This window comes from Ictidomys tridecemlineatus, chromosome 6, assembly GCF_052094955.1.
Source record: "Ictidomys tridecemlineatus isolate mIctTri1 chromosome 6, mIctTri1.hap1, whole genome shotgun sequence".
NCBI lineage: Eukaryota > Metazoa > Chordata > Mammalia > Rodentia > Sciuridae > Ictidomys > Ictidomys tridecemlineatus.
Genome location: NC_135482.1, coordinates 161900414 through 161913936, shown reverse-complemented (window position 1 = coordinate 161913936; position 13523 = coordinate 161900414). Strand labels below are relative to the sequence as shown.

Here is a 13523-nt window from a genome sequence, read left to right as displayed (position 1 = left end):
CTTTGGTAAAACCCAAAATTGAATTTTAAAAATTATATAAACATCTATTATGTAGGGAAGAAAAACAGTTTTAAATCCTAAGGGTTTTTATGTTGCAGGAATGAATCCTTACAGTACTGCTTCCTCAACAGCACACCTCATTCAGTGAGGGCACTGAACAAAAGGGAGAAATATCATTCATTTGATTTTCCCCATCAACTATTTAAAAATGTACAAATCATTCCTACTTCACAGGCTATGGGAAAACAAGCATTATACCACATTTGAACACATGGGTCATAACTTTTCAGCCTGCTTTTTACTTTAAAAGGAGACTGTAAAATAATGGCCCAGTGTTTCTGGCTAACTTACGGCACGAATTCAAGTAAAATTTCTGATTTCTAGCTCACTTTTAAAAACTGGAGGATTAGACTGGGCACAGAGGCACATAACTATAATCCAAGCAACTCAGGAGGCTGAGGCAGACAGACTACAAATTCAAGGTCAGTATGGGCTAGTTAGCTGGATCCTGTCTCTCCACATTCCCCTCCCCTCTCTCCTTTAAAAAAAAAAAATTATCACTATTATTGGTAGCACTGGGAATTGTACACAGACCCTTGCACATGCTAGACAAGCACTGTATCACTGAGCTATACAGCCCCAGCCCAACACAAAAAATAAAAAGGGCTGAGGAGTACCTAAATTCTACTTCAGTACTGCAAACAAACTGGAGGATTGAAAAAACAAACAAATGAAAGAAAAAGCTGGAGGAATATTGGGTTAAGGGTGGACTTCAGGGACAGAATGCAGTCTTAGTGTGTGGGAAGCCCTGGGTTTAATCCTCAGCACCATAAAAACTGGAAGACTGAGTATATAAAAGAAAACCAAGAAAATTCTAATTGTTTATATGCAAAAAATCATTTTGTTAATTCACCTATTTGGGCTTAGGAGCACTGAGTGTACCATCTCTGCTTAACATGCTTAGCAATGCCCTAGTCAAAACTTAAGCTTGGGAAATTTTATGTCCTAGTAGTAAAATAATAGCAATGAAAAGATGAATTGAAGGAGAAAGCTATAAAATGTAAGATGAAAGACTAAAAATGATAATGCAGACCTAAACAGACTGTCTCTCAAAATTGTTTTTCCCAGCATTAAGATGTGGTCTTCTTTTATATGTTGCAATGATTCAAGAGGTTTAATTAACAACAAAATTTACCATTTTTTACCATTTGGGTTTTTGTTTTTTAGACTGGAAATTGAGCCCTGGGTGCTTAAATCACTGAACCACATCCCCAGCCCTTTTTTATTTTGAAACAGGGTCTTGCTAAATTACTGAGGGTCTTACTAATTCAATGAAGCTGGCTTTCGTCTTGCAGTCCTCCTGCCTCAGCCTCCAGAGCCCCTGGGATTACAAGCATGTGCCACCGTGCATAGCCCAGTTTTGGTTTTTATATTAATTTTAAACAGTAATATAACATTTTAATTATAGATAAGTTGAGAAAAATTTAGATTTAAGCTTAATTTTAAAACTTATTCTAAAAAAAAACTTGATGTATAACTTTGGCATTAAAGGTTAAATATTTAAATGTGTAAAAACCCACCCAAACTCCTTGTTCCTTAAAGTATGGAATTCAACTTTGCCCAAAAGTTTTGTGTAAATATTTGAAATTTTGGAAGGATTAAGTATCTAACACAATGCTTAGAGTCAATTTTCCAAATAAACTTCCAGATGTTACTTTTAAGTGGCATTTATAAACTGCAAATTTTATTTCAATGTTAATTTCTCTTGTCATATTTATATTAGCTCTAAGTCACAAAATTACTGCTGAAAACTTATCAGGATTAAAAGATAAAAGCATTAAGTAAAAAAAAAATCAGAATGTCTATCATACAAAGAAAGTAATTTTCTCATTTCTATAACTCAAGATTCAAATTTTTCTGTTTAGGATAAAGAGTCCATGTTCCCAAAATGTACAATTATAGAAATACTGCATAGCCAATTAATCATAGAGATTTAAAAATTGGTAATTACTTAATCTTGTTCATTCAATTGTTGAATGAGATTATATTAATTTACTTAAAGCTGCTAAAAATATACCTCAACTACTGATTAAAGGGGATAATCACAATTAAATGGAGATTTTAAAAAATGATGGATGTCCTCAGAATAATATCTGTAAAGTAATTTTCAGTTGTCTATTTGGTAAGACTTTCATTGTTAACTTTCTGCAAAGAGGGGCTGGAAATAACTATATTTATACATTACACAAGCTTTAAGTGCAGTTTCATTGTTTATTTTCTAGATCATTTACACAAAAACCACCTCAGTTCACATTCAGAATAGTTAAATCCTTTAATAGACAGTAGTTATGGCCTGAAGTCCTTTGGTGTGAAAGTCCTTAAGTTCAATAAAAATAGCACATTTGCCAAAAAAGTTTAAGAGAGTGAATTCATTTGTCCTAATTGAAAAGATGAATTTTTTTTTCCTGGATCTCCATTTACATGATGTTATACAAAACAGCTCAAAAAGCTTCAGTTAAAACAGGAACTCAGAATTTCCTTTCCGGAAAAAAAAAAAAAAAAAATGTGGCTTTTGAAGAGACACTCAGTTATCTGTGATAAAGAAAATGTCCCACAATTAGATTGGTGTATATATATTTTTTTCCTATGGACAAAAGTCAAGCCTTAGCAATGCATAATAAGCACTTCCTAAATTAAATTCTAAATAAGCCTGTGCCAGAAATGTGTTCATCATTTCTGCTTTAAAAAAAAAAAAAAAAAAACCACACACACACACAGCAAAACAAAAAACAACTTCTATTCACATAAACCTCTTATACAACAGAATTGAATTCCGTCAAGTCTTACTGGCTGATTATGCCCAGGATAGTACACTAGCTTGTCTATCTGGGAAGACTACAATCCTGGGAGACCTTCTGGCAGGTATCTTGCCCTCCAATGGCATGATATGCAATCTCACCCACACTCAACAGCAGCAGTGTCCAGCTGGGGATGAGTACCAGGAATGCAAACACAGGAGGTTTTGCCAAGGCACTTGGGACACACAGAGGCAATTCATTTATCTCTCAGTACTAAATCCTCACTTCAGATATCGACACCATCCATGGAGACCAAAATGTAATGACTATAAAAGTTTTACTGGCCAATGTTTGCAAACACAAAATTATATAACTAGGTAATGATATGTATTTGGTTAAAGAGAATTAAGTTTCCAATTCCTTCTCTTAATATATTTCAGTCCTGTTATGCATTTTATGATCCTCCCTCAACCCCACAAAACCCATAAAAAACAGAAATCACTACCATAAACAATAGGCTGTATTATGAAATCCTTCAGTCCTAATTGTGCAAATAGGTATAAACAATTGTGCAAAAAGTATAAACAACTAGGGTCCAAACAGCCATTTTGTGATGGTAACTCAGAGCTTAGTTGTCTTTCGCTTTCTCTCATGCTCCCTTCCTGCCCCATTTTCTCTCCTATACAAGCACTTTATTTCTCTTTCTTTTAAAGACATCTACGGACTTAGCAGGCAACACTCTGCATCAGCAAAACTGCTTGTGGGGATAACTAATGAAGCAAATGTAGGCTTTTTCAGGACCTGATATTGGGAAAGAGGTTTCATAAGCAGGCATCGCAACAAAAGAGTTGTTGACAACTTGTCTGTTCTACAGTGAGGTAACCAAAAATGAAAATTTGCTTTATTACATAATTCCTTTATTCATCTCCTTTTTCTTCAGCCACTGCTACTTCAGATGAGGGAGAAATGTAACATGTTAAACAAGGAAAGGAAGAAAGGGAACAGTCTAGTTAAGAGTGAGGCAGTAGTTGTTATTTTTCACAATTAAAACAATTTAATTCTTGCCAAAATAAAATTATGCAATCCTAACATCTCCATAGAATTTTAAAAACTGGAAGAATCCTTACAGACCATCTGGTCCTACCCTATCTCACAGACAGGAAAACTAAAATTTAAGCCCAAGATCAAGCAGTTATATAATGACAAAACTGGGACTTCTGCTTTAGTACATTCAGTATTTTCTTTGATATACCATATACAAACGATTCTCCAAGGTTCAAAACTACAGACATAAAATAAATGGATTGTTACCTACAAGATAAAATGTGTTTATCATTTCAAAATCATTTTTTGTCACTCAAAACGAATTCTATAGATTCTTTGGTGTTTCTATTCCTCCAAGAGCTTTGTGACCACCAAGCCAGGTATAGGAAGATGAAAACAATTATCAGGAAAATTTAGGGGAAGAGAAAAAAAAAATGCAAGCTACTTGATTGAGATAATCAATAGAAATAGCTGCTGGGATTAACAGTTACTGAAAAGACAAGGCTGAAACCATAACAGAGCAATGGAACTGCTTCTGGAGGGTAGTTCTCCCCCTGTAGAGAGGAAAACAGCAAAAGACAGGAGCAGTGTAAAAGTATTGGAATGCATGTTATATAAGACAGCTGACTAGAGTGATTAGAATTCTTGTGGCATAAGGTAGTAGAATCTGCAGTTTAAAACCAGAACTCCAGATGATACCAGGGCAACTGGTCCTCAAGAGTACCTTTTGAAAAACACTGGTAAATAGACACTGTGGTCTAGGAGGGTTAAAAGGTCTTAAAAATTCTTACTCGGGTAAAAGGTATTAAAAATTCTTACTCGGGTGTACTAGTGTTAACTAGCCTCACTAGATCCTCTCAACCAACCAGGCAAAGGAAATGCCCCAGGCAAAACACATTATGGCTAATTCCGTTCCCAGTCCAGGCAGTCAGACAAGGTGGTTGCCACACAGTCACCAGCAAGGAGCAAGAGAACATTATGTAATCACTGTCCCAGCTTTAAGATGAAGAGATCAGAAGTTCTCTCTCAATCATCTGTCATTAAGTAAGGTCTACCTTAATCTATTAAGTGACTGATTATAAGAATCCTATTTTTAATGTAGAGAAATATTTTGTTACCCAGTGAAGAAAAAGTCTTTCAGCTTATAGGCAGGAAAAGAATTCATTGTTTTTCTATCTACCAATGAATCTGTGACTAACATGTTGGTTATAAAGGAAAAGTCTCTACTAGTTCCAGTATTTTTCTTTGAATATAGGGATCTGAGAAAATAAGAAATGAAAAACAAAGTACAGAGTTGTAAATGGTTACTTTTAATAGCTGCAATAACCACAAAATTTAAATTAGGATGAATTTGTGAGAAAGTCTAAGAACTGAAAATAGGGCCACTAATTCACAAAGAACGAAAACTGTCAGAAGTCAGACTTAGAGCTACTCAGCAAATTTAATTCTGATGTTTGTCCAGAGTTTCAAATCTTCTTCACTACAGTGGAACAGAGAAAAGCTATATGAAATGACATCATCCAATGCTTTCTCCTCCTCTTTTTTTTTAAATGGGAGGAGTTATATTTGTTTATAGGATTTAAAAATTACATGCATATGTAACAGCATTACAAATATATATTTGAGGTTGTTCTGACTGGGTACTTGAATATTAATCTATTTCAGGTACCATGTATGTTAGATTAATAAAGAGCTAAGATAATTTGCTACTGCAATTTTTCTCTGTGCATTCCAAACATTTTCTTTTAAGACCAAGACTGTTTGCAATGGATTCATGAAAACAATACTAATACCAAAACCAAAACCTTTAATCCTTTTAGGGAATCAGTTCACTGTCCTATTTCAAGGCAAGGCAAGTCATTTAAAAACCAACCCCAGTTATTTCTAACTACAACATTGCCAGAAAATAAGTACACGCACATCCAGATTATCATTATATTCTCAAAAAATTTATAGTATATTAGTGGCCCATTTTTCAGTAGTAATTTTCATTAGACCATATAAAAATTCTTATTACTCATAGTTGGCACACAAATGATTTAAGTCAAAACTAAAATTACCCTGCTAAGTCTTGAAGATCGCTAAGGAAAAATAAACTAAGCAACATAACTTCTACAATTAATTTCAACCGAACTGAATTTTGCAACCTAAAAGAAAGATCTAGTAGGAAGAGGCAAAACTTCTGAGAAAATCATATTCATATTTAAACCACTAAAAGTTAATAACGGCTCCACTTGTGATTTTTACTTAGGGCTGAAGGGGGACTTTATAAAACGAAGGAAAATTTTAAGGAGCTGGAGACAAATTTTTTTTTGGTTTCACTTTGCACAAGAGGCGCCCACAAAGACACTGATAAAATATTGAAATGTCAACTGCTGGTTTTACACTTACATCCACATAGTCATTACTGACCTTTACCTGGAATATAGTTTTAATTATCAAACCAGCAGCCAGAACCTACTCCTAGCCGACTATCGCCTCACCCCCTGCTCCAGACCCCACCGTGAAGTTCACCTGCCAACACCGAAGAGCTGTGCAAAAGGAAGGTAAAGAAGAAAACGCTTTTTTTAAAAATTAAGACGCTTGCAGTTGCTGGACTTAGTCCAAGTGCTGTTCAGCCTGGAAACGAAAGTAGGAAACAACAGAGGTTTAGGCTTGGAATGATGTCAGCCATTTTAGGCTCATTATTTATACTGGGAAGGGGAAGTGCCAAACTCGGCGGAGCTTGTTTTGCCGGTCGCAGCCGGTCCCAGGTGGAACCAGCCAGCTCCGGGCCCCGCGCACATCCCGGGACCGCACGAGGACGGGGGACGCGCGCAGCTCCGCGACCCCGCGGGGGGCGCCTCTCGCTGCACACGCACCTCGGTACAAAGAAGGAACCGCGGCCGCACCGCGGGGGGCAGCGCGGGCTCTCCCGGGGTCCCCCACCCTGCGCAGCTGCCCCGCCGGGCCCAGCCCCCGCTCCCCGACCTTCCCGGGCTCGGACCTTGCAGTCCACCGCGACGGCGTCGGGGGGAATGATGAGCGCCTCCTCGCCGCTCTTGGGATCGTCCTTCTTGGCCTCCTTCTGGGCCAGAGCCGAGTTGAACGTCACCTTCACCATGGTGCGGCCTGGAGCGCCCTAGGCGGGCGGCGATGGGCTGGAGGCGCGGGCTGCGGGATCCCGGCTGCAGCTGCAGCCTCCTCGGCCGGGCTCCGAGCGCGACTCAGCGGCGGCTGTTGAAGCTCCGGTGGCTTTGCAGCGGCTGAGGCGGCGACTAGCTCCGCTCTCGCAGCCTCCCAGCTCGGGCGCGGGGGCGGGCGGGGCCTGAGGTCGGGAGGGGCGGAGCTGGCGGGTGGAGGGGCGGAGCCTGAGGGCAGGGGCGGGGCCGAGCGCTGCGCCAGACCCTGCCCAAGCCCCCAAACCGCGCGCAGAACCCTACCAGTCGCGCTGGGAGAGTGTACCTAGGGGAGAGCAGGTGACCTCTCTGGGTCGCCTGGATTTTCCGGTTCTGATTTCGCTTTCTACCGGTTTACCTCCAGGCCCAGTGCTGGCAGGTTGGTGGCAAAATCGGGTGAACTTTTGTGGTTCGCCGCACACAATGGGTTAACCTCTGGCAGCACTAAGGCCGCCTCTTCCTTGCCCGCTGCCCCCACCGCGAACCTAAGGGCCAACGACTTCTTGTGTTAGAAAGATCTCCATTTTTGCAATTTATTAGCGAACCGATTCACTGCAGCACAGAAATGTTCAAAGCTCTGTATTTGTGATCTGATTTTATCTTCCACAGACCTCGCCCAAGGGCGTTGCCTGACTGACTTGCTTCTCCCCTCCCTGGGGAGGTCATTGCCTGCCCTGCCTAGTCCCAGATCAGTTCGGATGAATCCTCTTAGCAGATTTGTATTTTGAACATCTCATACTGGTAAAACAAAATGTTCCTCTCTTGTGCAGGCTTGGAACAAGCCCATGTGAACACTGGACTGATTTGTGATTCAAAGCAAGGTCCTTTTCTGCAAAGTGAAAACTACTCATTTAAGGCTAAAGCAAAATTCTCATATTTTGAAGAAGTTTCACTTACACCTGAAACCTCTGTAGAGAGGGAGGATACTGGCCTGTACTGTTTGTGGGTTTATGACTGTCACAGATGGCCCTTTGGACAATGGTTGATTCTGTATCCTTCTCCCAGTCCACTCTCCTGGTTCACCCCAGACTTGTGGCTGTGCTCTGCAAGATTCCAGCTATGTCAACTCTGGCCTGGGTCAACCCTGAGAAAAGTAGGTTGAGTCTGAGGTCTTTGAGGATTTGACTGCTGAATGAGAGACTTAGGTATCTTAGATCTTCATAGAAAGTCAGATCACAAAATCCCCAAGAAACAGCCCAAGGTTACAAATTTCAGAAACATCTTGGACTGAGAAAGAAACCCAGGCCAGGCTTGGAGCCATCTTGGGTATTTTTTTTTTTGAATTTTTAATATTTATTTTTTAGTTCTCAGCAGACACAACATCTTTGTTGGTATGTGGTGCTGAGGACCGAACCCGGGCCGCACGCATGCCAGGCGAGCGCGCTACCACTTGAGCCACATCCCCAGCCCCCATCTTGGGTATTCTGAAAGAATTAAGTGTTCAATGAGAGTAGGAGTTGGGTTCCAGTTGTAATGAGATTTAACATAAGCTAGCCATTGAGTTCCAGCAACTTATTTAAACTCCCTGGGTTGTTCTCACTTGGCCAGATGTCAACTCTGGTGTTCACTTTGTGAACTGGCATTTGGTAGTAAAAGTGGAATCTAATTCATCAAAGTTAAGTACTGCTACCAGCTCCCTAATTTTGCAGATTTCCTAAGACATGCCAACTGAAGACCAAGGAATTCTGGAAGCAAGATCTGAAGGATTATAATTATACATATATCAATCTATCAGAAGACACCATTACAAGTTAGTTTAAGGATCTTAATTGGCTTTACTTTCAATTCTAGAATTGAGCAACATTTCATTCCATAAAATAGAATAAGTTCCAATGAGGACCACAGAGGAGGTTAGTTTACAGATGAGAAAAAAAAAAAAAAGCAGGGGATTGGGAATACAGTTCTGTGGTACAGTACTTGCCTGTCATGCAAGAGGCCCTGGGTTTCATCCCCAGTATGACAAAAAATAAAAAGAAGAAGAAGAAGGAGGAGGAGGAGGGGAAGGGGAAGGAGGAGGAGAAGAAGAAATGGGTCATTTCAAAGTCACAGGGACAAAGAGACAGAACAATAGAAAAATAACTGGTTAACATCAGTTTACTTCAGCTTACCTTCTTTGTGTGAAGATTAAGGCAAAGGGAACTTTACTATCATGCCTATTAGGAAGCTTGACTGTTACCTCTCTAATCCTGACTTCTCTTAAGAACAAATAAATACCTTAGTTTCAGCTTGCTGACATGAAGCTTTAAGCATGAGAGACACCGTTTTGACTTTTAGCCTGGTCTGCTGGGGTCTACTGCAGGAGCTTAGTCTAAAACAAAGGCATACTGTAATTCTTATTTAACACTTCTAGGTCTATGTTAGAATGAAATGGTAGAAAAGTACCAAGGCATCTTATAGTAGAGAGAATTAGAGGGGAAAAAATTCTTCCTGAACAACACTATTAAACAGATGAGGAAACTGAGGCAAAGGAAGAACAAATGAGGTGGACAGAACCCAGAAATCCTCCGTGATCCCAGGATCAGATGCCTGAATGGGAGACCTTTCATTATGTTGCGTACTAGCAGTGAGCAACAATTTAAAATCAGTTGGCAAACAGTCTGGAATAATCTCCTGGTTTTGTTTCTCTGTTTTATCTGGTGTGTCTACAGAGCTGTGTGGTGCACAACAGCCAGGATAATAAAGAAGCTGGATCAAGACCAAACATAGCAAATCCAGTCTCGTGATTTATAAAAGGTTGCCCATTGACCCTGGAAACCAAGGAGTTGGGGAGTAGGAGACTTGGTGACTCAACAAAAAAGTTAAAAACATAGTCATAAGTTACCATTAACTATCAAATATAAAGGAAGTCTTAGAAAAACTTTGTTTTCCTTTTTCATGTTGATTTTGAGAGAGCCAGAAAAAAAAAATCTGTTTTTCAAGTGAAACTAGCTTTAGATTTCACTAGGATCTGAGCTTGTTTTTCCACTTAACTGAGAAAGAAGACAAAATGGAATTGGGGAACTAAATTCTAGAATCATAGTTCATTTAGATTTGTGTGCTATGACTGGACATGGGTTATTATTGTTATTTTTATGTTCTTTACGTTTCTGTTTCCTCTGTTCTTTCTCAAGGAAGCAATTCCTTCTTCAGAAAAATTTCTTGAGGTTTAGCAGAATGAATGGAAAACATTTTTTTTTTTTTTGCAAATATAGGGTCTTTGGTGAAACAACATGACTGAATATGCCCTTTGAAATATGCTCTTGGCACCTCCCCTATAACCCAATGTGTGGTTTTAGCTAGGCATCTTGTGGCTTTGTCTCAATTTTCATAAGGGAAGTGTTCCTTCTAGGGGAGAGGGGGAGGCTTCCACTTGCCTCTTCACACTTTAGCACTCTTTTTCTGTTCTTCATAACTTTGGGCATCCTTTATTGCTTCTAAACTTCTTACCTCCCAATTTTATATTTATCATCCACCTTCTACCTCAATAGCATTATGCTTTTCAATTACTTTATCATATCAGTTATTTAAATTCAATTTTAAAATAATGATAATAAGTTGTTATTATTTTCCTTAATGGATGGGCTAGATGAGTTTTTTTCTTAGAATCTTGGGCTACAATATTTAAGGCTGTTGAGAATTTTCCTAACAATGATGGCAGATCTCTTGATGTTTTTTTTTTTTTTTTTTTTTTTTTTTTTAAAGAGAGAGTGAGAGAGGGGAGAGAGAGAGAGAGAGAGAGAGAGAGAGAGAGAATTTTTTAATATTTATTTTTTAGTTCTCGGCAGACACAACATCTTTGTTGGTATGTGGTGCTGACGATCGAACCCGGGCCGCACGCATGCCAGGCATGGCGCGCTACCGCTTGAGCCACATCCCCAGCCCCTTGATGTTTTGTTTGATTGTGAAAAAAACTGGATCTGTGGGTGATTCAGTCTTCTAGTTGTCTTCTCTTGGTTTCCCTCCTCCAGAGCAGGGTTTTTCTAAGAGCATCTCTATTTAGAATATGTTCCTTCACACGAAAAAGGGGAGAAGAAAAGGGAAATGGTGAGAAACAAACAAACCAAAAGAAAAGAGTGAAATCAAAAGAATGAGAGGATGAGTCAAACACTAGGAGAAAATATTTGCCAAAGATATATTGAATAAAGGACTTGTATCCAAAATACACCAAGAACTCTTAAAACTGAACAATAGGAAAGCAATAACCCCATTAAAAACCAGGCAATCTCAAGAGATACCACCAAAGAAGATATTCAGTTCAGATGGAAATAAGCATATGAAAAGATGTTTCACATCATATGTCATTAGGGAATTACAATTAAAACAGCCACGAGCTACCCCTACATACCTATTTGAATGGCCAAAGTCCTATTCATCAACAATACCAAATGCTGGTGAGAATGTGGAGCAATAGGAACTCGAATTCATTGCTGGTGGGAATGAAAAGTGGTTCAGTCAATTGGAAGACAGTTTAACAGTTTCTTGTAAAACTAAACATATTCTGCCATACAATCTAGCAATCATGATCCTTGATGTTTACCCCAAGGAATTAAAAACTTATGTTCACAGTCAAAATACATTCTACTGTCATGTATAACGAAGTGGAACAACAATTGTTTTTATATCTATCAAAAAAATAACTTGTATTTTTCTACCTGTTTTGTTTATAGTTGCCAAAACTTGGAAGCAATCCAAATATCCCTCAGGAAATTAATGGACCCATACACAGTGGTATATACCGATGATGGACAATTATTCATCACTAAAAAGAAATGACCTATCAGGCTATGTGAAGACATAGAAACTTCAGTTCATATCTCCAAGAGAAAGAAGGCAATCTGTAAAATCTGTATACTGTATGATAGCTGTATAACATTCTGGAAAAGGCAAAACTATGGTGACAGTAAAAAGATCAAAGGTTGGGAATTGGGAAGGATGAATAGGTGGTACATGAAGGATTTTTAGGGCAGTGAAACTGTTTTGTATGATACTACACTGTTATACATACTATATATTGTACATTTGTCAAAATCCATCGGATGTACAATGCTAAGAATGAACCCTAATATAAACTATAGAGTTGGGGTGATAATAATGTGTAGGCTCATTGATTCCAACAAATATACCAGTCTGGGATGGAATGTTGATAGTGGGGGAGGTTGTATGTGTGGAGACAAGAATTTATGGAAACTCTCTGCTTTCTTGCTCAATTTTTCTGTGAACCTAAAATTGCTCAAAAAAAAAAAATAAAAGTTTATTAAAAAGAGAGAGAAAGAAAAGGCACAAAGTTAGGTGGACCAAAGTACGGAACCCACCGAACCCAGATTCTTCTGAGTATCTTGCTTAAAATCTATCATATATTGTATTTTCATTGGCAATACAGTTACCTTTGTTTGCATGGAGGTTTGGTTTCAGGACCTTTGTGAATACTAAAATTCTTGGATGCTTAAGTTTCATATATAAAACTGGCATAGTGTTGGCATCTAGCTTATGGAAATGTTCCTAGATTGCTTACAACACCTACTATAATGTAAATGCTATATAAGTAGCATTTCTTAGGGAATAATGACAAGAAGAAAAAGACTGTATGTGATCAGACAGATGCAATTTTTTTTCTTGAATATTTTCATTCTACCATTGATTCCATGGATTTGGAACCTGCAGCTATACCCTGCAAACAAACTAACTGTTTGTAGTAAGATATCAGAGTCTAGAATGTGCTGCAATAGCCTTGTAAGATTTCGTGAAGAAGAATTTTGGTTGGAGGAATAAAAGTTTTCAGAAGATAGAAGAGAAAGAATAAAAACAGCCTAAGAAGAGGGAGAGAGGACTGAGCCACGGGAGAGAAGCTCGGGCAATTGGAATCCATCTGCTGAGTAATTGTGGGAAATGCAGCTGGAAGGGAACTGGCGTTCCATGTTTGCATGTTGGGTGTGCTGGCCAGCTTTCTGTTACTGGAACAAATATCTGATATAATCAGCTTATAAAGAGGAAAGGATTATTTTTGCTCATAGTTTGGGAGGCTTAAGTTCATGAGTGGTTTGGGGCTTGTTGCTCCCAGCACATCGTTGTGGGAGCACATAGAAGAGAGAACTGCTCACCTCATGGCATTCGAAAGAGGAAGAGCAGGAGACTGGGTCCCATAATCCCTTTGAAGGTGCACCCCCAATGACCTAAAATCTTCCATTAGGACTTACCTCTTAAAAATTATCCACTTTCTAATAGTGTCATTCTGGAGACCAAGCTTTTCACACCTGAGTCTTTGGAGGACTTATGATCCAAACCACAGCATCATGTTAGAATGTACTATGGATTTTGTCTTCAAGGAAACTGCTGTAAATTTCTCCAAATCTGAGTTTAAAATAAAATGACTCTATAAGGATTAATCTGGCACTGTGGGTGAGTAAGAAGGAAGGAAACACCAGAGGCAGAAAGAGAAGTTCAAACCAGTTTCCTTCCTCCTCTTTTTGAAAATATGGATAAAGAAGATAAATTTCTTAAAGCTCTTTTATTTATATCAATAAAAATAATACTATGTCTAATAGAA

The 13523-nt window shown here is 38.8% G+C and overlaps 1 protein-coding gene and 1 long non-coding RNA gene across 2 annotated transcripts in view; one reads left to right on the top strand and one right to left on the bottom strand.

Annotated features, from left to right (window-relative positions):
* Itm2b (integral membrane protein 2B) overlaps positions 1 to 7161 on the bottom strand; it is a 22062-nt gene extending 14901 nt beyond the window's left edge. The window contains exon 1 of the mRNA XM_078016017.1: positions 6829 to 7161. Within this exon, the coding sequence (XP_077872143.1) occupies positions 6829 to 6945 (117 nt within the window). The 5' untranslated portion in view covers positions 6946 to 7161. The remainder of the gene's footprint in view (positions 1 to 6828) is intronic.
* Positions 6059 to 13523, top strand: LOC144365150 (uncharacterized). The gene is made up of 2 exons (XR_013423380.1): positions 6059 to 6707; positions 11647 to 13523. It is a non-coding gene; the product is annotated as an uncharacterized LOC144365150 (long non-coding RNA).